The sequence below is a fragment of the Crinia signifera genome, chromosome 1 (genome assembly GCF_055691185.1).
Source record: "Crinia signifera chromosome 1, ASM5569118v1, whole genome shotgun sequence".
In the NCBI taxonomy this organism is placed as follows: Eukaryota; Metazoa; Chordata; class Amphibia; order Anura; family Myobatrachidae; genus Crinia; species Crinia signifera.
In genome coordinates this window covers 167,254,282-167,279,492 of record NC_139217.1, presented here as the reverse complement: position 1 = coordinate 167,279,492, position 25,211 = coordinate 167,254,282, and the positions used below count along the sequence as shown (strand labels likewise).

Here is a 25,211-nt window from a genome sequence, read left to right as displayed (position 1 = left end):
TTTGTCATTTGAGTTGCTTTTAGCTCAGTAGCCGCCCAGTGTGTATGGGCAGGCGGTGAGTGCTGATACATGCTCACGCATCATCACTGGCAGCCATTGTTCGTTTGCTGGTGTTACCAGCAGACTGAACAGCTTTCCATAGCCTCCTGTTATGCGAAGCCTTCCGAGCGGCAGAAATCGCTGGGTAGGGGGGAAATCGCTTAGTGTGTATGCACTGAGTGATTTTCAGCCCATCGATTTCAGCAATAATCGTGGTCCATTCACGCTGGCCAAAAGCAATGATCTGCAATTCTAGACAGATTTAATTGGAAAAAGAAGTAAAAACCTAGAAGCTATGAATCTAATACAACTAACTAAAATACTGTATATGCAAAATGTGAATTCATTATAAATATATACATTTTAAAATAAAAACCCACTAGTACATTACAAATGTGTTCTTTTATATCCGTGTTCTTTTCCCACATCATAGTAAAGGTTATATCAGAACAAGAGTAGAAGTTGTAAATGGGTTCCAGCTGTGCTCCATGAAGTTGTGAAACTGGATGTCTTGTGTATGAGTAGTTGCTGCTACACCCTAGTAAACTATCGCTCTGCTACTTGGCAGTCAGCACCTGTTTATTATACATCCAGTGTACAACAGTTGGATTGCTTTCCACAATTATTGCTATCATCATCTTTAACAACATAGTGATCCTCTTCAAAGGGGATGATGTATTTGGTTTATAGTGCTTTTTTGTGGGTCTACTTGTTTTTTGTTTTTTATAACCAGTTTCCAAAAAAAAAAAAGGAAATACATAAACAATTTAAAAAATAAATAGAGTTTCTGTACTTCTTGTCTGGAGTATAGAAGCTAATATAAATCTTCTATCAAACCAGGGTGTAGCTTCAGGAGTGTACCTGTCCACCTTTCCTGTCAAAGTTATGGGGCCCATACAGCCTACAGATCGATTGTCAGATTGGGCTGATTAGAACAAAAAACTGGTAGTATCTGAATGGCAGTTTGGCAGTTTTCCAGCATTTGAAAGCTAATGGTCAACTGTTATTTGCTCTCATCCATTACCAGGATTTTGTTCCAAACAGCCCAATCTGACAATCGATCTGTAGATGTATGGCCAGCTTTACATGTGCTATGTACATTTTTCAACATTGGGTATTAAGTAGGGTCCCTAACAAACTTTTGCTATGGGGCCCACATATATCTACACCACTGCCTGGCACCTTTTTTATTATAGAAATGAAAGCACTGCATATATATTACAAGATACAAGACAGGAGGATAGAATATGGGAAGTCAAATAAATAATAAGGTTACTTAAAGATAAAAAAACTGGCTAGCTTTTGAAGCAGTAGAGAAAAGGAAATTGGGGAAACTGCTGCACCAGTTCTAAGTACTCCAGGTACTATGTCCCCATTGAAGTAAAATATATTTATCCAAGTGTAGAATTGGGGCGCTGCCATGAACAATAAAGGGTAAACCACAATTTAAAAGAATGAGAAGAATTTCTCTTAAATTGGCCATACACTACTACGATCTCCCACAGCAGAGTATGGCCATCCGATCCCCTTCCAACCTGCCTGGGACTTTCCGGGCCAGCAGGATGGCATGCAATACCATGTGTGGTCCTTTCACATGTGATGTATTGCGTGCGACCCCTATTCCTCGCCACCTGGAGGAGTGCTTGAGGTCAAAAGTCCTCTAGCTAACAAGCAATAGGTCAACATGATAATTATTGACACATGAAAGGGTCAACATGACTTTTTCACACTTTATCATTCACCTGGACTCCGGTTGGGAAGGGTAAAGTCCCAAAGCATGGTGAGCAAAGCAGGGGTACAAGTGCTTCTGTATCGACATTAATACCCAAGAAAACCTTTAAAAGACATAGGTCAACCTTTTTTCTAGTGTCTACCTTATTCGACCTGCTATTACCACACCTGGTAACTGGGTCAGTTCTTTTATTCATACCAGTGTGTGATCTTAAATAAAGTCGTCCACTGTAATTGATGTTTCTCTGTACATTTTATTGGGAACATGGCAATATTGTAGCTGTAAACATCAAAGTGGTAATTATTATTGTTACTTTAAGCTGCATTTCATTTAAAATTGTGGTTTCATGTGAGGCTGACAATAGAATTGTAACATGTTTTTATACAGATCCATTGTAACATGTTTGTATACATTTATGGCTATTTCTTGAAGGTAGTTGTTTTTCAAGCCTTTTCATGAAGCAGAGAGGTTTAAGAACATTTTGTTTAAACAAATTTAAGTAAGCTTTCTCAGTCAGAAGGGAGGACCTCTTGCCTAGGCTTGCATGCTTTCACTTGGATAATTAAGTTTTTTTTATAAAGTTTATTTTGCTGTGTTACTTTAAGGTTTAACCTACACTTGATTTTGCAAGACCTTATAAGCAAATGCTCATTGGAGGATGTTGCATGAGAAGGCTTTGAAATCTTGCTGTGGTGGAGGATGATGTGTCCAAGGTGGAAATGTAACAATGGGATTTAGTAATTTTAGGCTGTAATGTTAATTCAGGGTGTCTCCGGGAAAAGAATACAATTATGAGCTCCTCATAAACCTGACAGTTTTGTTAATGTATATGCCTCATATTAAGTAAATCATCATGTTTCTAGACAAATGATATAGACCTTATGTGTGTCGAGAACTCGCTGAAACTTTGCCACGTGTCTTTTTGCATCAACTTGGTTGGTACAGTATGTAGATCAGTAGGGATTTTTTGCTCCCTGTGTGAACATATATTATGTTGCTTATCCTTTTTTTTTGGGGGGGGGGGGGGGGGGGGTGGTATTTGAGTATATAAAACTGTGGTTTTATTGGGTGATTAGTTTTTTCATTTTAGTAATGGTGTAATGTAAATTATACATTGCATTCTGGTCCAGGTGGCCAACAATGGCAGCTACAGTACAGTATGACCTGTGAAACCTAGGACGGGACACAGTAAAACGTTCCTGATACTACCAGTATATTTTTAGATTGTGGGAAGAAACCGAAGCAAGCATGGAGAGAATAGGCAAACTGAACACAGTCAGGGAATTGGTAATTAAACCCACAACCTCAGTGCTATGAGACAGTAGCGCTAACCATTAGCATAAATTCTCATCTCTCATAAACTAAGATGTAAGCACATTTCTAGAAGAAAAAAAATTCTGTGACAACTTATTTGAAAAACATCATATTATTTGCTTCTATTCTACAAAGGGAACCATTACTACAGCCATTTCCATTCTTTTTAGTTTAATGGATTAAAGTGCAGTTTTTGCAGAAAATTTGCGACACCTGGCATCATAGCAATGGAATCTATAGATAAGGCCTTGAGTGTAAAAGCATAAATAGGTATCTAAGAATATATAATTTGTAAATATAGGAAAAGACCATATAGTTAATCCATGTGTAATATGGAATGTGTTGTCTGTTTTGTATAAGAATTGTAATTTTAATATATTCTGTTTTAGGTGTTCTTAAATAAAATAAGAGTTATTTATAATGAACTTACTACTGATTTTGTGGAAATCGCCTCTGGTGATTTACTGTAGTTGCCACACTTTTAGCCTGAAGGAACATTATATAATGTTGCTGGGCGGTATTCAATGAGAATACCTGCGAGGTGCAGCGAATCCATTTTAGGATTCGCTGCACATTCGCCACGTTCCGGAGCCGGCGGGCTCCGGTATTCAACGTGTCAGGGGCTCGCTGCCCCTGACTGGCGAATATGAGCTCCTGCGGCGTATGCCGCAGGGAGCCTGAGGACGGTGGCAGGCAGAGAGATGGAAGTCTCTCTGCCTAGCCCAGAACGTTTGTGGGGGTTAGGTGGGCTCCCCGGGTGCCAGGCAGCACAGGCTGCCCCCCGGGGGTGCCAGCAGGGGACCTATATTCACTATACCTGATTGTAACGATTGGGTGCAGTGAATATATGAATATGTAATGTGCGGCTCGGCTCTGGCGCCCCCTGCTGGCTGCTGTGTAAAAAAAATATATATTTTTTTTTAAATTAAATATATATTCATGTGCTTACAGCACATGAATAAAAGTAGCATGCCCCTCCTCAGAATAAAATTCCTGATTTTTTGACACCAAATGTAAAAAACAAAACACTTTATTTTAAAAGTTCACATTCCACTTCTCCATAAAAAGATAGCGATTGCTACTCGGTGAATCATGGCGAAAAAAACCTTCAAATGTATTCCACATGTGGTCATTGAATAGGGTGATTCACCGTTTTAGTCAAAAATTCGCCAAACAGCACAAATTCGCCATAAAAACATGGCGAATCAGGCTCATTGAATACCGCCCGCTGTGTATTGGAAAGCTAGGTACACATTAGCGGATACTGTAAATGAACGATATTGTTAGCTATTTCCCTTGAACTACCTGGACAAACAATATAGTTCATAGACATTAAATTATATCGTTAACGATATCACTAATTGGCTACATTCAGGATCATGCGGTCGTCAATAATACAGTATAGATTGTACTGCATGTACATGCCACAAAGGGGGGTGATAACGACCAAAGGGAATTGATCTGCATGAAAATATTGATAACCGTACTGTTATCCTTAAATTCGTATAAAAAACTTGTACCCAGCTTAAAGCAATAAAGTAAGATGGTAATGTGAGATGATGCAGTCATTGTAATGTGTGTGGATTTGAAGTAAAATATTGAGATTATTAGGGTGTTTCACATTCCTTCCTGTGACACAAGAGATTGTAAGTAATAAATGCTTTTGTAGTCTGTGAGTAAACACTATCTGCCAACTCAGACCAGAGAGGAGACACGGCCTAGGAAATTGTGTCATAAACGCTTGTATGACAGAAACTGTTTATTAGTTTAATTTGTCTTACTGTATTTCATAAACTACGATTACCGTACTGGTGGAGGCCCTTAGGGGTGCGACTTCTTTGATGCAGTACATTTCTCAAAATCTTGTGAGAAACACGAGTATTATAAGTGGTTTCCCAAAGAATTAATTTCAAATGTAAGAAAGCTAAACTAAGCCATTCAATTAAATTATTCAAATCTTTTCCATCCTGGAGGCAATGCTGCTGTTTGTTGCGGCTCACAAGAGGTGTGTCTGCTTAACCCACCCTGTATCTAGTTTATCCTGTTGTTTGACAGATCCATCACCTTGACTATGTCTGGCCTGGGCAGGATAAAAGGAGAAGTCCTGCGCACTGTATGCACTTCCTTTTTATTTAGCTTTGTCTTTCTTTGCTTTGAAATGTTTATTTGCTAGAGATGTCAGATGTCATCCTACAGTCCTTATGAATAAAGCATCCTTCATATAGAGCAGTTACTCATTATAATAAGTCATCTTATGTCTATGAGGGTCCTTACCCCCTGTCATCAACGTACATGTTTGTTTTCTAGTACAAACATGTAAATGGATATAGCAATGTCCCATACGCATTGGTATTTACCCTTGCTGCCAAAAGTGTGGCACAGTTGTTATGATGCGGCTTTATTCATTTACTGTCATAGCTCCATTTTCTTAATCTCCTCTTTTGCTAACAATATAAATAAAACATCTGAATTTCTAATAGTATGTAAACACTCCTGATGCCCTCTCAATATAATTGTGGGAGACATCAGGGGGCATGCATTTTTGGGGTGTGTGGCTTATTATGTCATTGCAGCTCGATGCTCAGTTCTACATGTCGTTGCATGCAAGGGGGCCTGTCTGCTGTCCACTGCCTTTTGACATAAGTTTATAAACAATTATTCCTGTAGCAGATACCGCGCTGTGCTACCCATTGTTACACTGCCACCGGTACTACAGCTGGGGAGGTCCATTCCTGCAGCTCCGTCACATAACAAAGAGCAGAGGACATCCCATGAGTTGAGTCCACAGTCTCTGCTGTCACCACCCAAGCGGTGACTTAACATTCACTCTTCTCAATTAGGCTATTTTTAACACCACAGCTTGTTAGCCGCCCACAGCAATAACAGGTGAAGCAGGAGCTCCGTTTTCTCCTCAGTTGGTGGTCTGAGCACATGGAGACCTAAGCTGTGTACACTTTGGCAAAAATATTTGCAAGCCCGTTGGCGGGTGTGTACCCTTGATATGTGCAGCATAGGTGATGCCATATACAGTATGTTATTGTTATTTATATGGTGACTCGTTTTCTGCAGTGCCTAACAAAGTACAGGTACTTAGCTAAACGGCAAAACAGTGACTCTTCAGTACAAGATAATGTAGGGCAAGTGCATGCTATATAAACATTGCTGCATTGGCCAATACCAGTTTGATTTTGCAGTGTGAATGATTGCAGCTTTAAAAAAAACCTGGAGATTTCTTACCAAATCTCTCACTTTAAGAGTTATGGTATGTGCCATTGTAGGGAGTAAGTACAAAAGGCTATAAAAAAACAAACACCAGGCGATTTTAAGCTCAAAGTAGCTCTCTTTTGGAGTTTTGAGCAACTTGGCGCTCAAAATGGCTTAGTTTGTGTGGGTGGGAGATGAGCTGTGAGCACTGATGCAGGCTGCTGCATCATTGCCAGCCACTGCCGCATGTTGGCCTGTTTTACAGGCGGAATTATCCACTTTTCACAGTATCCTACTGTGGAAAGTAGTTTAGCCCCAGTGAAAATTGCTGGTCCGGGTGAATATGTCACATGATCGCTCAGCACACACACTGGGCAAAAATGGCCAGTGTGTATGCACCTTAAGAGGGGTGAGCTTACATTCTCTAAAGGGAAGGGTCGAACAGAGAGGGGTGACACATACTGTATGGGCTAGAAGTGAGCATGGAACAGACGGATAGGATGAGAGCTGGAAGGAATTGATGAAGTAGTGGGTCTTGAGAGCTCTTTATGAAGTTTTGAACAGCGTTGGAGAGCCTGATTGGGAGAGATAGGAAGCTACACAGCTAAAATGAGAGGAAGTAATAAGTTGGCGTGTGTGTGTGTATATGTATATGTGTATATATATATATATATATATATATATATATATACATACATAGTTTTGTGAATGTCTACATTCGGATTCCTTACAGATTGATTGACAGTTTTTTTTTTCTTTTAAACCATTGGCTGCACAGTAATTATGTTGTAGATAAGGAACAATAAGTTGACTTAGATTATTTCTTTTTTTTTTGTTTCAGAGCCTGGAAGATTGCACAGGTCGTCTCACAGTGATGCCTATAGCACATCGAGTGAAAGCCCATCACTTGTGTCCTCTGACCCAGAATTTAGGCCAGGTATAAAATATGTATGATGAGAAAAATTACAGAAATTCTATTTGTTATTTATGGAGGACTGCGTTCTGTTGTGTATTGTCATATCATTCACTTATCTAGTAGTTGTGTGAGTTCTGCATAACAAGTGATGATTCTGAGGTATATGTGTCCTCATCCACTATTGCTACAGTTGTGCCAAACTGTGCACTATGCCCATTTATGAGCACTGGCTCCTGTGTTGCCTAAATATGCATCTTAGTCCAATATGATGTGATCAAGATTCACGAGTAGAATGCATATGATGTATGGCTCTTGTGTATCTGTGTACAGCTGAGCCTGAATCTATACAAGGGGCTACAATACAGCGATCACAGCTTTTTCCCAACTTCAAGTTGTATTATGTATACAGACTCTCACAGATCTAGTTGTGCTCATCCATGCCATGATACTTGTTCATCATGGCATAGATGGTGCCACTAGTGTGTCCATGAATGTGTTGTGTACACACGCTCAGATAAATGCAGCTATTCGCAGCCCATTGCGCAGTGCAGCATCCGGCAATGCGTATGCATCTCGGCAAGGATGAGTGTGGCTACATTTGTCCAAGTTTCACATGTTAATCTGATCAGTGCAGTCTCTTGATGTGACGTTTGAGGGAAAGGGGAAGGGGAAGATGGACCAGTGCACAGGTTGGTGTGGTAATGGATAAGTATAAGAAAAGATATGTCAAAGTCCACAATAAATTATGATTATGAGAACAGGAGGTTCCCTCACGAATCACAAATGTGGAGGTGCACTCTAGAGAGTAAGAATATATGGAAAGAAGAAGAAGGAACGACTCTCTTTTTTGTTGGGGCACTCTTTAGTTTAGTGATTACATGTAGTAATCAGTAGGAAATGTGATAATTGGTTAATATCGGTTGAGATATTAGGGAGAGAGAGGCATTAGCTCAAAAATAGGAAGTATGATGGGAGAATGCTAGTTGCACAATGTAAGAAGGGGTGGAATGTCCCACCTCTGGGTGGGTTGTTGAAATTTAAAAATTAACTTTTATTTAATATCAAATAAAATAATTACTAGACAGACACATTGACAGACGTTTGACACAAAACACTTAAACATATAGTACACTTTTTCAGTAACTCATAGATATCTGTGCCAATCGGGCACTGTGTCCTCTTGTGGTGTCTCCACTAAGGTTAATTGCGTACCGTGTCCCTAGTGGGATAGATGCCTCCTCTGAGGTAGGTTGTGTATGGAGGTCCCAGTATGGTGGTTTGGCCCTGGTGGGTATAACCCTATAAGGTGAGCCCTGGGTAGGGAGAGGGTTAGTTAGTGTAGATTCAAGAGTTCCATTGGAACTCTTGAATCTACACTAACTAACCCTCTCCCTACCCAGGGCTCACCTTATAGGGTTATACCCACCAGGGCCAAACCACCATACTGGGACCTCCATACACAACCTACCTCAGAGGAGGCATCTATCCCACTAGGGACACGGTACGCAATTAACCTTAGTGGAGACACCACAAGAGGACACAGTGCCCGATTGGCACAGATATCTATGAGTTACTGAAAAAGTGTACTATATGTTTAAGTGTTTTGTGTCAAACGTCTGTCAATGTGTCTGTCTAGTAATTATTTTATTTGATATTAAATAAAAGTTAATTTTTAAATTTCAACAACCCACCCAGAGGTGGGACATTCCACCCCTTCTTACATTGTGCAACTAGCATTCTCCCATCATACTTCCTATTTTTGAGCTAATGCCTCTCTCTCCCTAATATCTCAACCGATATTAACCAATTATCACATTTCCTACTGATTACTACATGTAATCACTAAACTAAAGAGTGACCCAACAAAAAAGAGAGTCGTTCCTTCTTCTTCTTTCCAGTCTCTTGATGTGTCTTACTCACAGTGCCACCAAGATACTTTTTGGGAGAAACACCACGTGGGAGACTGGCCGTTCACTTGCACAAAGTGCCTTTAACCACATGGTGTATTGAGCCTAGTTGTGTAAGGACACACCTATTTTGAATATAACATATTTTGGTTTTATCAATAAAAATCATGCAGCAGTTATGAAGCCCACCATAACTGGTTCTAAAAGCAGCTCTTGTGTAAAAAGACATCTCTAACAATGTACACTATTTGTACAAATTATTTTGCTCCACCTGTTTATTGAAATCAGGTGTTTCAATCGGACCTGTTGCCACAGGTGGATAAAATCAGATGCCTAGCCATACAGTCTCCATCTCCAAACATTTGTGTGGTCGTTCTGAAGAGCTCAGTAACCTCAAGCGTGGTACTGTGATAGAATGCCACCTTTGCAAAAGGTGTAGACGGTTTGTGATATTTCATCCCTGCTGGATATTCCATGGTCAACTATAAGCATTATTATTATTAGGAAATAGAGGCTTTTAGGAACTTTTAGCACTCAATTTGCCATTGGTAATGTTTTATGCTTGTAGCATTGCACAAATAGCTTGTACCTTTGCGCTAACAAAGGGATAAGTTAGGCTCAGCATAGCTAGAGAGATTTAGACTGTCCAATAAGGGGGCGAGATTCTCTATTACAGAAATGCGGTAAAAACCCCGTTATCGGGGTTTTTACCGCATTTCTGTATTCTCTAACCTCCCTCCGCAGTGTCACCGCTGCGGAGGGAATCGCCAGCAAAAGCTGGCGGTTCCCTGCAGAAGCCTATGGGCTTCTTACCGCAGCGGTGTGTGAGGGATCCGTCACGGATCCCTCCCAGCATGCCCTGCGGCCGGCGCGTCAGTCTGCGCATGCGCAGACGGACTCCCGGGCCATAGACCCGGAAGTCCAGCAACGGCGCCGCATCGCAAGGGACAGCTCTTACCGCAAGAGCTGTCCCTTGCGTTAATGTACGCATATTTTAGAGAATATGCGGTCATTAGAAATGCGGTGGCCGGCGAAGAGGGCTGCAGATTTTAGAGAATCCCGCCCAGGATCTGTTACCTTTGCTGTACCTAATATTTTATTTGAATACTTTCTGGTAGAGCAGAATTATCCACAATGTAACCCAGGGCACTGCCTGCGGCCCTATTGTTCATAGGTGGTTCGCCAACCACCCAAATGACAAAGGCTCTGTGGTTTAGATTATGCATGCTCCCATAGAGCGTTTCACTGGGCCAGCATTTCATCATTGAATGCCACCGAACATGAATCTTTCCAGGAAGGACAAAGGGGCCAATTCAGGATCACTCACAGTGATCCGAATTTATTCCTAACCCCGATGGTTGGGTTTTGCGCATGCACATTTCTGTGCATGTACAAACCGCGACTGGAATGGTTTAGCTGAATGAAACACTCGACGGGCTGTTTGCTGCGGGGAAGGAGGCCCAGAGGTGGATGGGGTGGTAACTGGTCCGGGCCAAGGAACGCCAAGGGTTTCATGTTCCCCTTGGAATGCGGGCAGGCCGATGCCTGCTGGGGGCAGACTGCTGACATCGAATGTCAGCCACCTGCTCCGTCTTCGTCCCAGCTCTCACAAATAAAGGTCAGTTGAGGCTAAATCATTCAATGGTCTGTGACCATTGAATGATTTCTCCTGCAGTGGAGGCATGCGAGGGGATGTGTTCTCATTACACATCCCCTCGCATGTTACCGATGGGAATTGGCAGCAATGGGGAAGGGGGGGCAGAATTTCAGGCATTCGGAAAGCCGCGCTGTTCACAGCTTCCTGAGCTAACCTGAATTAGGGCCTGGACTCTAGCTTAATTTAGAACCCCCATCACCTACGATTCAGAGATGCGGATATAGCTGAATTTGTAACGTGTTCTACATAGATGTACTGTGGACAGTGGCCAGATCATTGAATGCAACTGTCCCTAATTCCCTCATTGCAAGTATTTGCACCACTCCTTTATAAAGTCTTTACAACAAGCTGAGTATATGTCAGATTTTCGTTACAGTAAATGGGTTTCATTAATAGAATAGAAGATGTTTAATAATTGTTTAGTACACATTAAAATGCTAAAAAGGGACGTGTTTTCTCTGTGCTGAACTAATTCTGCTAAACTGTAGACCAATTATAGCAGAAAGTGCTGTTCATTCTATTCCTTTGTGCTCTTAAGGGATCAAACGGATTTCCGTTTTTCACAATGTTCAGCTATCACAGTAGACTAGTTCTCAAACTCAGTCCTCAGGGCTCTAAACAATTCATGTTTTCCAGATCTCTTCAGAATCACAATGGAATATATAGCACCTGTGCATCTGCTAAAATTTGTTAAGGCCCATACACATTGGGCATTTTTGAGCTGAAAGCTGCTCAGTTTTGTCGTTTGAGCTGTTTTCAGCTCAAAATACGCCCAGTGTTTACGGGGCAGCAATGAGGGCTGATGTGTGCTCCCACATCATCTTCCCTGGCCCTGCAGCTCATCGGCTGGTGTTACCAGCAGATGAGCGACAGGGTGGACTGCTTTCCGTAGATAACATCCTTCTTTGGAAAGTCGTCCACCCCTGGGAAAATCACTCAGAAGTGTGTATGTGCAATTTTCAGCCCAGTGATATTTCCCATCATTGTTCATATACGCTCGGCAAAATCACCCAGTGTGTAAGGAACTAAATTGAGTAATGAATGCACCGGTGTACCTACTAATTGACTTGGAAAACGTAAACCATGTGGTGTCCTGACTCCTGAGGACCAAGTTTCAAAAACATTTAAGTAGAATATTGTACCCAAATATCTATAACTTTCCTGTGCACCTATGTGGGATATAATGCTAAAGATAAGATATAAATAGTGGCCATTAAGATTAAAATAAAAGATCATGGTGGCATCAGCTATCAGGTTTCGATATCTAGCTTATATTATATCCCTGAATATATATTTAAATTATACTTTACTGGCTAATAACTGTTTGGGACAGTGCATAAGGCATTTTAATAGTAAAATCTGAATATTTTAGTTAATTCACATGCAAAAATGTAAAACGTAATCACTTTTTACCTTAAATAGTTGATGATGGCAGATTTGAGCAATTATGTTTTAACAGAATAAAGGTGTTAGTTAGTACATACTGACCTAAACCGCCATAAAGGTAAACAACAAAGCAAAATCATCTGGTTTATAAGAGCATTTTAAGTAATTTCTATTGGATTTCGAGTACATACAGTAATTAACAAGTCCTTTATTTGAAAGGGAGAAAATTTGAAGGACTGAAAAGATACGATTCAACGGGAGTCCTTGCCGGAGCGGAGGAAGCAAATCGTGCACAGCATTCTGGAAGGTACGTTATTTAACAGAAATGCATATAATTTTGTGCGTTAGTAAAATTAATTAAATATGTTGACTGATATCAGGTATTTTAATCAGTTTTCAGGTGTGAAAACAATATCTCCTCCAAATAAAATCATCAATTATTTGGTTAAGGTTGAAAAAATATTTTGTTTTAACGATTTCTGAAATCCTGTATATTGGCGTCTTATCCTTATCGATATTGTTCTCGGACTGCACCACCAATATAGTTGACTATATCGGCAGCTGCGGTAATAGTCTAGTGTGTACCCAACTTTAGGTGCATACAAACGATGCAATTTGGGCTATGTATGATTTGGCTGTGTACGATTTTGGCTATGTACAATTTTGACTATACTGTACTATAGATTGTAAATGTAGTCAAAATTGAGCTGCCTGCACAGTTTTTTCTTCCAACACCGACAATATTTTTGTAGACCATGGCATACAGTGAACTATTTAGATCGTCTTGTGGTAAATACATACAGCTGTCCATTTTCGGACAATTTTCGAGACTCCATTTGCAAAGTAGTGCCAATAACTGCAACATTTCCAGGAAAGCAAGAATTCTGTACACTTCACTGTGAGTGGTCAGATCTTTAGAAAAGCCTTTCTTTAGAAAGCGCTGCTGTGATTCAGAGAGAAGCAACTTTATTTGCATACAATTATCTGATTTAACTTGTCATTCGCGACAGTGCTTCATTGGAACAAGTCTTGAGTCGTATGAATCTTTTGCCAAAATAAGAGCTTGGGATGCTACATGGACTGAACTACGGGGAATTTTATTTCTGTAATCATAGAATGTTTGTCCTCCTGATGATAATATTGTTACCAGCCTAGGCAAATATTTTAGAATACTATGAAGGGTAGTCTAAGGGGGGTATTCAATCTCAATCTTCCGACTGTCGGAAACATTCCGACAGCAGTGGATTGTCAAAAACGGCTGCAGATTCAACAAACTAAAGGTCCTTTTTCGACAATGCAAATTCAATGCATGGCTTCTATGTGGCCGAAAATGGCAGCAATGAATAGGTATACGCCTATATTTCAGACTGTTGTAAATATCATTACACACACCCCAATGTCTTCCTCATCTTTCCATCAAATTTAAATTGCTGTTAGCAAAAATAGTTCTTCTTTTTTCCTGTTACAGTCTGCACTATGAAACTCCTCCAGACAGAGCCCACATCAGCCAAGAAATGCGGAAACGACAAGAGGAAGACATGATTCAAATGCAAGCCAGAATGGCTATGAAACAATCAAGGCTAAACCTGTATTCAGGTGACATGCCTCGAGCATCCATGTTGGACATCACTAGGGATCCTCTGCGGGAAATTGCCATGGAATCAGCCATGACACAGAGAAAACTAAGGGTATAAATGTTTGTTCTTGAAATAAAATGCTGTTTTATGCAGTGAGTGTTTCTGTAGAATGATCAATGCTAAGTGGTATGAGCTAACGGTTAGTACTCATTAGATGTGTTGTCCAATCCCGCGTATCTGTGCCACATATCATTTAGTTATTCACTCCCAAAGGTCATCAGTGACGTTGTCACATGTGATGTGAAATGTGCATATTACTTGTGTTTTTTCTATGCAAAATGAACGTTAATGTATGAATAGTTGACTCTTAATGATGCAGCTTGCCTGACAGTTCACCCACTGCAGGACAGCGTTTCCAGCTGAGAGGTATGATAACAGTATAAATGCTTCCTAGAGACACATAAAAACTCTAGGCATTATTACTCATTTTCTGCAGCTCTTTTTGCATTTGTGTAATTTGATTTTTTTGCTACTGTTCATGAATCCATTAAATGGAAAACACTGAGCCAGATTAATGTGTAATGGGTGTATTTGCCTATCTCAAATTCATTAAACCTATTGATAGAAAGAAAGAAAGATCAGTGTCCATGATAATCCAAAGAAAAACTTTTTTGGCCAGAAATGCATCTTTGTCGTGATGTGAATAGAATGCCCCAGGAGACTAGACTGTTTAATTTGATATGCGACCCTCATATATCTGTGTGCGACTGAGTCTGTATACAAAGCACAGTTGAACTTGGGGTGAAAAAAAGCAGTGGCACTTCATAAAGAGCTCAGAGTCTCAGGGTCAATTCAGGATTGCTCGCAGTGATCCGAATCTGGCCCCTTCCCCGATGGTCGGGGTTTGTGCATCTCTGCAAATGTGCAAACCCCAATAGCGAATGTCATTGGCGAGTTACACACTGACTGGCCCGTTCACTGCAGGTAGGGCGCATGTGGGCGAAAACTGGGCTTGCCCATGGGAACGCCCAGTGTTTTATGGGCATCCCCATGAAAATGGTGGGCGTTTCCATGGCTATGGGGGCGGACCAATATCTGCCGGGGGCGGGCGGCTAAAATCACAGGACGTTCTTCGCTAAGCAGCAAAGGACTGGTGCTTAGCGAGTGGTAATGAATTATCCCGTCAGGCACAAGCAGATATACAAATGTCACACATGAAATAAATCAGCAGTCCCCTGGTGTGTTACAAAATATACAAAAAAGATTCTTGGCATTAGAAGAGGCGCACAGGACCTTGGGTATGATTCAGATGCGTTCACAAAGAGGCTCAAGTATGCAAATTGGTTGATGTATGCCTACTATACATGTATACATTCACCTGAGCCACACTTCACATGCTCAGCGAGTGAATTGTGATGGAACACCCATTGAGGAATTGAGCGACAAGTAGAATGCCTTTGGGGATCATAGAGGGATTGGTCTGGTAAACGCAGGTGTGTCCTGGGTGTTTACACTGCATTTTCTGGACATGCATAAATTAGCAGTTGGTATCTCTCTTGGAACTGGAGAGCCCTCTGCATCCAAGAAGAGCTGCTTACCCTGTGCATCTTCAGAGGGACTAGGTATCTGCAGGATGAACCAATATGCAACAAAGGTACTGATGTTTCAGCAGTTGAATGCCATTGGACAGAAATGAGGAGGCAGCAGTGGGATTCATATGCTAAGGTTAGCTTCTGAGTATATAAGCATAACTTGCAATTGCGGACAGCAAAGGATTGCAATAGAAAATACATCAACAACCACATCTGAATGAGACCCCTTATGTGCAGAGGTGGGTTGTTTGGTGCAACTGCAGCACTAGTGTATGAGGGGTGTGGATTATTAGATGGACAGTAATTAGGTTGACCACTTTTGGTTTACAGCAGGGGTGGGGAACCGCGGCGTAGCCGGTCTGAGTGGGCCGCCCACCCGCCCGGCGGCTTTGCCGGGAGCATACCATACAAATCTAACTCTCTCTATACATGTTACATCTGCCCCACCTGCAGTGCACATGGTTTTGCCCATTTTGAGAACAAATCTGTACTACAATCAGATCTGAATAACGGCCAAAGGGTCGACACAAACAAAAGGTCGATAATGAAATGGTCGATACATCAAAAGCTCGACATGAGTTCTTCATGTTTTTTGGGTCTGTCAACATGGACCCCCAATTAGTGTAGCACATACTCTTGCTTTGCTCGCCATACTTTGCTTCACTCAGCACACTAGCCTTCCCAATTGTAGTCCACATGGATCGTAAAATATGAACAATCTGTCTGAGTGAAAAAATCATATCAGCCTTTCCCTGTGTCGACCGTTGCCATATCGACCTATTGCATGTGTCGTCCTTTTGTAAATGTCAACCTAGTGCATGTCAACCTTATGCTCGTTGACCTATAAATGGGAACAGTGTATGAGTACACATCTGTAGATGGCTTAATCAATAATCCTAATGAAAAATTTGGATTGATGCATGTGTTGTAATTATCGGTATGACAACCGCTCCGAATTTTAAATAAATACAGGGAAAAAATACAGTATAACTTCATGTTATGTTAAGACATTTATATTTAACATATAATGTATGCAAAACCATTACAAAAATCTATTTTTCTCCCTATAGAACTTTTTTGGACCAGAATTTGTAAAGATGACCATAGAACCTTACATCTCGTTGGATCTCCCACGATCAATTTTGGTAAGAAAGCTAGGGTAATACCTGCTGGTGTTTTGTAAAGCACCAAATGACACTAGTTATTTCTATGTTGCTTAACTTTATTTTTTTTACTACTTTTTCTTAGGCCAAAAAAGGAAAGACAGACGAGACACGTCGAAAGGTGAACATCATTCTTCTGAGTGGACAGAGACTCGAATTAACATGTGACACCAAGTCTACATGTAAAGATGTATTTGACATGGTTGTGGCTCACATTGGACTAGTTGAGCACTATTTATTTGCCCTGGCAGTCCTGAAAGGTAGGCCATGTTCCTTTTTATTAATAGTAAAATACTTTTAATAGGAACTGTAATACTTTTTGATAAAACTAGTACAACAATAAAAAATCATAAATTATTATAAGGTTTATCAAAATTTGTGACATGTCAAAAGTAGCTGCCTGTTGCTGGTTTAACCACTGAACACAATTGTTCTTTTTTCTACAATGAAAATGATTGTTAATGAGGTTCTTCACAATACTTTTGCAGAAGTTCCCTCAAATGTGTAAGGTTGATTTGGGTTGACCATTCTGTCCAGTTCTTTCCAAACCGGCTCCATAAAGATTTAAGTCTGGAGAATGCATTGGCCATTCCAGGCTAGAAACCTACTTTCCTGTTGGTTATGACATATCCTGTATATTTTGGCTGATTACATTCCTGTAGAATGATCCCTTAACCAACTATGTGTAGACCAAAGCATATTTCTTGGTGCTGTAGAATGTTGTGGTAGCCTTTTATTTTGTTCATGGTGCCAGTCACACGTTTTCTCCTCCTTGGTTGACAGTAGGTGTTTCAAAGTTTATTTACTAAGCAGCAGCCCAAAACGTAAAAGCAAAGGCGATGCTTTTAATGAAACCATGGTGTATTTTGCTATTAAAAGCATTGCCGTTTTAAATGTTGGCCTTAAACCAGGAAGCAGTAGCCTATTAAAGGCACCAGTAAATAAACCCCACACACAAATTCATCAATTTCACATCTTGCGCAAACCTGCATGCTGAAGATTTAAATTTTTAAGACCTACATTCAGTTTTCAATAGGCCACTATTGAAATTGATTGATGGTCCTGGCAATGCAGTTGGGCCAATGCCTATTCTGGGTGGGCGGCTGACGTCACACACTCTTTGAAGGACTCAGACAGAAATAGAAGTCAGTTTATGCTGACTTTTATTTCCAATGGGAAGAGAAATCATTGGATGGCCTGCGACCATCCAATGATTTCTCTCCAACTTTGACCGCATGCAAGGTGATGTTTTTGCATACATGCCCTCGCGTGGTACTGAGGGGATGAGGTTGCTGTGGGGTGGACGTATGGCCAGGTGGCATTAACATGCTCGCTAAGCAGCGAAAGACCGCTGCTTAGTGAGCCAACCTGAATCACCCCATATGATATTTTTAAATGATATGATCGTGCATATGGTCTAGTGTGTATGCACAATATTATTACTGATGCATGCTCCCCTGTCATCTGAGTATTCTGTATTGTCAACGACTGCATGTTCTAGTGTGGGCCGGGTTACGTTCCTCAATGATATTGTTCAGTGTGTATGCACTAGATGGGAGCACCGCGGAGATGATATTGTATAGTGTTCTTAGTCTATTACTTGTTCCCTGAAACATGCTTTTTTATTATAACTAAAATTTAATTTAATTTTTGCTGACCTAAATTTTTTATTTAACCCCTAGTAATTTACCACTTACCTTTGTACTATGTCAGGTTGTTGACTGGACTTGAATAGCTTAAATGCATAAAAAAAATGCTCCAGTGCAGGCCGACTCCTTTCTCTCAGAAAGAAAAGCGTAATCATATACCATAGCATACAGTACTATGGGCGAACACCACTTAAAGATGACGCTAACTGTTGGGCCAAGCTTTCTTGGTAAATCACAAATTAGAAGCCCCCATAGATACTGTACGTAATGGCTGCTATTGCAATATAGCATTAGGACTGCAGCAGATACTGTATGATCAACCCCTTCATACATCCTAATATGACACTATTTGACATACAGACTAAATTAATTAATTGCACCCCCTTTTGCCACCATTTTATCTCATCTTAATATAATGGTCTCCTGTTATATTAAATGACATTAATATACAAATGTTGCTGTAATGATTGTTTAGAACTATAGGAATACTGAAAGGTTGTGCTCAGAGAAGAGATTTCACCTAGATACTGGATATTGCTCACAATTGGTTTACAGTTCCAAATTAAAATCTATTTAAGTACATAGTAAACTAAATGGCAGGTTTAGTTTTACAATGTATATTGTTTTAGAAGTTTCCTCCTTACTATTATAGTGTAATCTGTCATCTATATATACAAAAGGCTAACTACGCCTCACCTCTGTGAGGATAAGTATGGCCAGGGACCACTAGAGGCAAGTAGATGGACTAAACTACTCCCTAACAAAAGGTGAAAGCAAAATGATCTGTTTCAAACTTGCTGGATATGGAGAGAGGGAGCTGTAAAGACAGATATTGAAGGTAGGAGCAGATAGGGACTAAGCCATCATTCTGACGGGCTTTTAACTAGTATAATAATCAATAACCTTTTTAATTAAAAATAATTTTTGCACACAGCTAAGTAACCTAGTGAAAGTACAACCCCCGCTGTAACCAATAGCGACTGAACAGGATTTGGATATTTTATTATTTTGAATATTTTATTGTTTACCACATAGGCAAATGTGCTTATTTCTTAAATAAATATTTTTGAAACAATTAAAAACATGAAAAGCTATTTTAAGATTCAATATGATCTAAATACGCACAACATTTCAAAAATAAAAAGAGATTTTATTCTCATTTAATTATCATGAAAACTAGTTATCAGCCTGTCAAAATGACAGAATAACATAACCGTAATGTTGACGCCGGTAATGTGCGTGCATGGATAGACCAACATTTCAAATTGCTTTGTCGGGTGCCATGAAGTAGCTCCCGCCGCACAAAACACCTTGAATACCCCCCCATTAGAGGTGAGGGGCAGTGTTAGCCTTTTCTTATACAGGTTGAGTATCCCGTATCCGTATATCTATTATCCGAATTATTCCAAAAACCGTGGTTTTTGGAATCATTCGAATTTTATTTTTTTTTTTTTTACCCTCCCTAACCCTCTTTTTATACTTACCAAGTCCCAGGGCGTCCACAGCAGGCCTCCGGCATCTTCTCCAGGGTCTCCAGCGGTCCCAGGAATGCATTGCGCGAGTGTGCGCGCGCGCCGGTGACGTCACCGGTGCGCGTGCACACTCGCGCAATGCATTCCTGGGACCGCTGGAGACCAGGAGAAGATGCCGGAGGCCTGCTGTGGACGCCCGGGGACTGCGCGGACGCCGAGGGACGCCCGGGGACCATCAGGGGACAGGTAAGTATGGCTTAAAAAAAAATATTCTAAAAACCGGAAAATTCCCCTATCCGAAATGCTCGCGGTCCCGAGCATTTCGGATAGGGGATACTCAACCTGTATAGTACTTTATTTATTTTTTTTCTATGTTTTGAAATGCAGCACTTCAATACAGTATTCATTCTGGTCTAATTGCTCCCTTGCACGTTCGCACAGGTGAGCAATGTTTTGCGGCTGCGCATAATCATTTATGCTCATGTGCAGCTGCATTGTGCGAGGGGCCACAGCAGTGTGTGGGATGGTGGGCCGTGGTCGTTCCCATGGGAACGCCCAGCGTTTCATGGGCTGAGGTCAGCTGCCCGCCCGCTGTATGTACAGGGACCCGCAGATCTAAGACACCAGAGAGGTGACTTAGATCAGCGAGCGCTTGCAAAATCATTTGATGGTTGGCGAATGGATATTTATGCTAAACATCCATTTGAATGCATGCTGGGAAATCGGCGTGCGAGGGGGGGCGGGTGTTCATGTAGGCACCCGCAAAGTGGTGAATTTCGCAGCTTTGCGGGTCAACCAGGATCACCCCCTTAGTGTAACTGCCCAAATATGTGCCCTTGAGTCCTCAATATTGTCCTGGACAATGTCTTTAGGCTCTCTAGCTCTAGAAACTACAGTATTACACCTATATTTAGAGTTCTCATTCTCCTTTTGCAGATAAAGCAGACCATGTATAGGATAATCATTTCATAATCAATGACGGTTTATGTCTTTCGCAGACAATGAGTTTTTCTTTATTGATCTTGACTTAAAACTGACCAAAGTGGCTCCAGAAGGCTGGAAAGAAGACACTAAGAAGAAAGGGAAATCTACTGTACACTTTACCGTATATTTCCGTGTTAAGTTCTTCGTGGATGATGTTAGCTTTATACAGTAAGTACAAATAGAGTCGATGGATAAACCATGGTTAATTTTGTTTTAAAGCTATTTCAGATGCATGTTGTATTCAGATACAGTCAGTTATGTTAGCCAATTCTCCTCAAAGTACTTCATGTATTTGTAACATAACTAGCACCACGCCTGAGAAAAGTATAGTAATCTGTTGTAATGTTAAATGACAAGTCACAAATGCTAAATGCTAACAGCCTCCTATGTGGCTTAGAAGGAACAAAAGCTAGATGCCCAGATCTTATCCACTTTTGAAGCCCACATGTGTAGACAAATTGGAAAGTGGTAATGTCACTCTACTTAGGATGAGCAGCAGAAGTGGCCAATGAGATCCATGAACTAAACCTTGGAGAAAGTGGATGGAGAACCTACCAACCAACAAGCTCCTGACATTTTTCAAACCTAGCCTATAGCATTGCTGTTAGGAGCTGGTTGGCTGGTACTTTATCTCCATCCATTTAATTGTTCTCCAAGGCTTAGAACATAGACCCGAAGCGTGGCGAACGCAGCGAGCCCCGTGAGGGGACGCGGATTACTTCACATGTATTCCGCGTCCCCTCGCAGGGCTTGTTGGCTCGCTGCGCTCGCCATACTATATAGAATCAGCTCCACGCCGACGTGGATAGTGGGGGTATGAAAAGGTTGCGTACCGCCGCCCCTCGCAGGCACGCTGCGGTCGCCACGCTTTGGGTTGGCGTTAACAATGGGGGTGCATTTAACATAGTAATCACCCATCAGGGTGGCTGTACAATTAAAAATCGGGTATGGTGCTGCATTTAACATAGGAATCAGCCATCAGGGTGGCTGTACAATGTAAAATCGGCTATGATTGCGACGCGATATTAAAATTGTACACTCAGCCCTTAAAACCCTCAAATCGGGTCCCATCGCATACCTTAATTAGTGGTATGCGATGCGATGGGCGCTGTGATAATACACAAGTACCGAACGTTTTAAATTCTAAACGTCATATACTATTTTGTGTATTTGTTAATTGAACATACAGTGGCTCATGTACTGTACTTTTATTTTTTATTCTGCATCATTTTCATAAACATTTATATGAGCTTTGGATAATGTGTTACTTGTTCTGTCTGGACAGACACAGCCTCACTTGCCACCAGTATTACCTGCAGCAAAGAAAAGACATTCTGGAGGAGAAGCTACATTGTGATGACGAGGCAGCCTTGCTCCTAGCATCCCTGGCTCTTCAAGCAGAGTATGGAGACTACCAACCAGACGTATGTACTTACTAAGTGTTCAGTGTATTTGTATGAAAAAGATTTCCTGTTGTGCTTCACATTTATATATTTTCCTCAAATGCAATTCATATAAATAAGTAATACGTCTGAGCTAAAAGCGTAAAACAAGGCTGACAGAAATATATTACAGTTATAATAATATAAAAAAATAATATATTTATTCAACACAATATATGACATTTCATAATGAATATGGTTACATATAAAAAATGTATAAAAATAAGTTACTTGTGTACTATCACGGCGCCCATCGCAGAACAGACCATAAGGCATGCGATATCGCGCGATGTTCCACAATGTCATACAATTTTAAAATTGTATGGCATTGTATATGGCATACAATGCCATACAATGCGATGGAATGTGATTATAACTTGGATAAGCACCCTAATGGGTGCTTACAATGTTAAATGTCCAAGCGTGGCGGTATGCATCCTACGACCTTTTCATACCCCCACTATCCATGTCGGTGTGGAGTTGATTTTACAAAGTGTGGCGAGCCCGAAGCGTGGCGAGCGCACACGCAGAACTTCACAGGTATATGCGTCCCCTCGCGGGGCTCGCTCCGCTCGCCACGCTTAGGGCTCGGTGGCTCGCTGCGGTCGCCACACTTTATAAAATCAACTCCACGGCGATGTGGATAGTGGGGGTATGAAAAGGTCGGAGGACGCGTACCGCCGCCCCTCGTGGGCTCGCTGCGCTCACCATGCTTCGGGTTCACGTTTATACTTGGGGGGTGGCGTGGGGGTGCATTTAACATTAGGGTGCTTATACAATTTTACATCGCATAGGGGGCTTAAATCGCATCGTATGCCATCGGGTGTATGGCATGCGATGCGATTAAAAAACGCGCGACTAATTATCGTGGGCGGCGTGATAGTACACAAGTACCAAAAATAATTTATAATTGAAATAAGAGGTGGATCAATGATTAAAAAGTTCTGAAGCTACGGTATTTTCATATAATATAGTTCCGTTACTTAGTGATAGAAAAACATTCCCTTTAGTGGACATATCTAATCCCGAATAGGTAAATGGATGTGCCGTCCTCATTGCATCAATATATGAATTGAGCCCGCAATTCTCTCTTAAAAGTGGGAGTGTTCGGGCTGGCTCGGAGATGCTTGTACCTCTCCCGGTGCTAGGAATAAAGTAGGCGGAGTGCCGCTGCCACCTGCTTCACTGTTAGTGGGCGCCTGTGGTATGCGGCTGTGGTATGCGACTGCGGCGTGTGCTTCTTCGCTAAAAGCTCATATGGCACATACGTTACACAGAGTGTACACATAAAGGTGCTGTTGTGATAGAGATGCACTGTAACATAAATGTCTTGGAAAATTGGGCGTTTCTGTTCAGTGACAGGGGGGCGACTTAGTGCACACATAGATGGGTGTGTTATTTGTCCATGCTTTTGCTGCTATCAGAGAAAACATGTACACTACTCTATGAAAAAACACTTTTTTTTATGCTTTTCAACAGTTGTTTCATTTGTCATTTACCAAAGGTTATTCTGTATGGAAATCTTAAATGGAGCTTTTGTTTAGCAAATAATGTATAATCTGGTATATTGTATCAGTGCATGTGCTGAAGGAGAATCATTCCTGTATTGTCCCTCCCTGCATAGGTACATGGACTGGCCTATTATAGAATGGAACATTACCTTCCTGCTCGAGTGATTGAGAAACTGGATCTGTCCTACCTGAAGGAAGAGTTGCCCAGACTGCACAGTACCTACGCAGGAGCTTCAGAGAAGGAAACGGAGATGGAATTCCTAAAAGTAATCACTTTTTATTGTTTGCTGTGTTTGCATATGAAAACTGTATGTGTGTACCAAGATCTGTTTGGTGTCATTATTGCAAATATGTCAAGTACTTTTTTGTATTTTTATGTAAATAAACATTTGCCTATGAAGACATAACTCAGTAGAAATCTCCAGTTTAGTAGATGAGAGAGTAGTGATTTGACCAATCGCTGTTTAAATATCCATTTTATCTGGTACACATACAGTACTTGCCTCCTTTTTCTGTTTCCTCTCTGAGATGCTGTTGGCTGATGTTGGGGGTGGAGCCAGGCTGCCACACCATTAGGTCCCGCCCCCACAAAACTATTGACACGTGTGTTTTGCTACATTATATGTAGCAAAACAATACTGCAATACCAGAATAGGCAAATCCTTTCCGGTGCATACAGATATGGGGATACAACTGTTCCAAGAGAAAATAAATGTAATTTGACAAAGTTCAGATTCTTTTAGGAGTAGTGTTGTTATCTGTTAATTACACCTGAGTTCTCAGTCTTAAAATTACCCCGGTTTGACCTACTGTAATAAAAATACAGAATATTTAAATTGATATAATTTATGAGTTAAGAAATTAAAAACAAATTCTTATTTATTACAGTTGGCTCTAATTCTAAAGGCCCATACACACTGGGCGACTTTGAGCTGAAAGCCGCTCAAAACAGCATGTTTGAGCAGCTTTCAGCTCAAAGCAGCCCAATGCGTATGGCCTGGCGATGAGTGCTGCTGCACGCTCCCACATCATTGCCGGGAAAGCCGTTCATCTGCTGGTAATACCAGCAGATGAGCAGATTTGCATAGCGCTGCGCTATGCAAAGCCGTCCGTTCCCGCAGACGGCATTAGGCAGGGGGAAAGCCGCTCAGTGTGTATGCACTGAGTGGCTTTCCCCCCCAGCGATGATAGTGATCATCACTGTCCATTCACGCTAGGCATAGTCACCCAGTGTGTATGGACCTTTAGGCTTTACAGCTACCTTCTTACAAAAAAATGAAAGGAACATAGCTGCAGTACATTGAAAAGGAATGTGTTTCAAGGTTCATGTACATGTTCCCACTGGTTTTTTTTTTTTCCTTTGATAGGGGTGCCAAAGACTTCAGGAATACGGGGTTCATTTTCACAGAGTACTCCCTGAGAAGAAATCCCAGACTGGCATCCTTTTTGGGGTATGCCCTAAGGGAGTGCTTATCTTTGAGCTTCACAATGGGACACGGACTCCAGTACTGAGATTCCCATGGAGGGAGACAAAGAAGATTTCTTTTACTGTAAGTATGAAGTCAGTGTTGTTTATAATGAATATGCATAAGCTCTGCACAAAGGCAGTTTTGACCCACAACTGCCTGTAGAAACTTTTGATGGAGTTCTCCCTGCTGTGACTGGT

The 25,211-nt window shown here is 41.2% G+C and overlaps 1 protein-coding gene across 8 annotated transcripts in view; it reads left to right on the top strand.

The window, feature by feature from the left end:
* Nucleotides 1-25,211, top strand: part of PTPN13 (protein tyrosine phosphatase non-receptor type 13) — a 250,652-nt gene that overhangs the window by 151,187 nt on the left and 74,254 nt on the right. For all 8 annotated transcript variants that reach the window (XM_083176389.1, XM_083176417.1, XM_083176443.1 and 5 more), the window contains 9 exons: nucleotides 7,131-7,226; nucleotides 12,375-12,462; nucleotides 13,624-13,843; nucleotides 16,395-16,469; nucleotides 16,573-16,747; nucleotides 20,607-20,760; nucleotides 21,878-22,016; nucleotides 23,659-23,811; nucleotides 24,913-25,095. In XM_083176389.1, coding sequence (XP_083032515.1) covers nucleotides 7,131-7,226; nucleotides 12,375-12,462; nucleotides 13,624-13,843; nucleotides 16,395-16,469; nucleotides 16,573-16,747; nucleotides 20,607-20,760; nucleotides 21,878-22,016; nucleotides 23,659-23,811; nucleotides 24,913-25,095 — 1,283 coding nt within the window. The remainder of the gene's footprint in view (nucleotides 1-7,130; nucleotides 7,227-12,374; nucleotides 12,463-13,623; nucleotides 13,844-16,394; nucleotides 16,470-16,572; nucleotides 16,748-20,606; nucleotides 20,761-21,877; nucleotides 22,017-23,658; nucleotides 23,812-24,912; nucleotides 25,096-25,211) is intronic.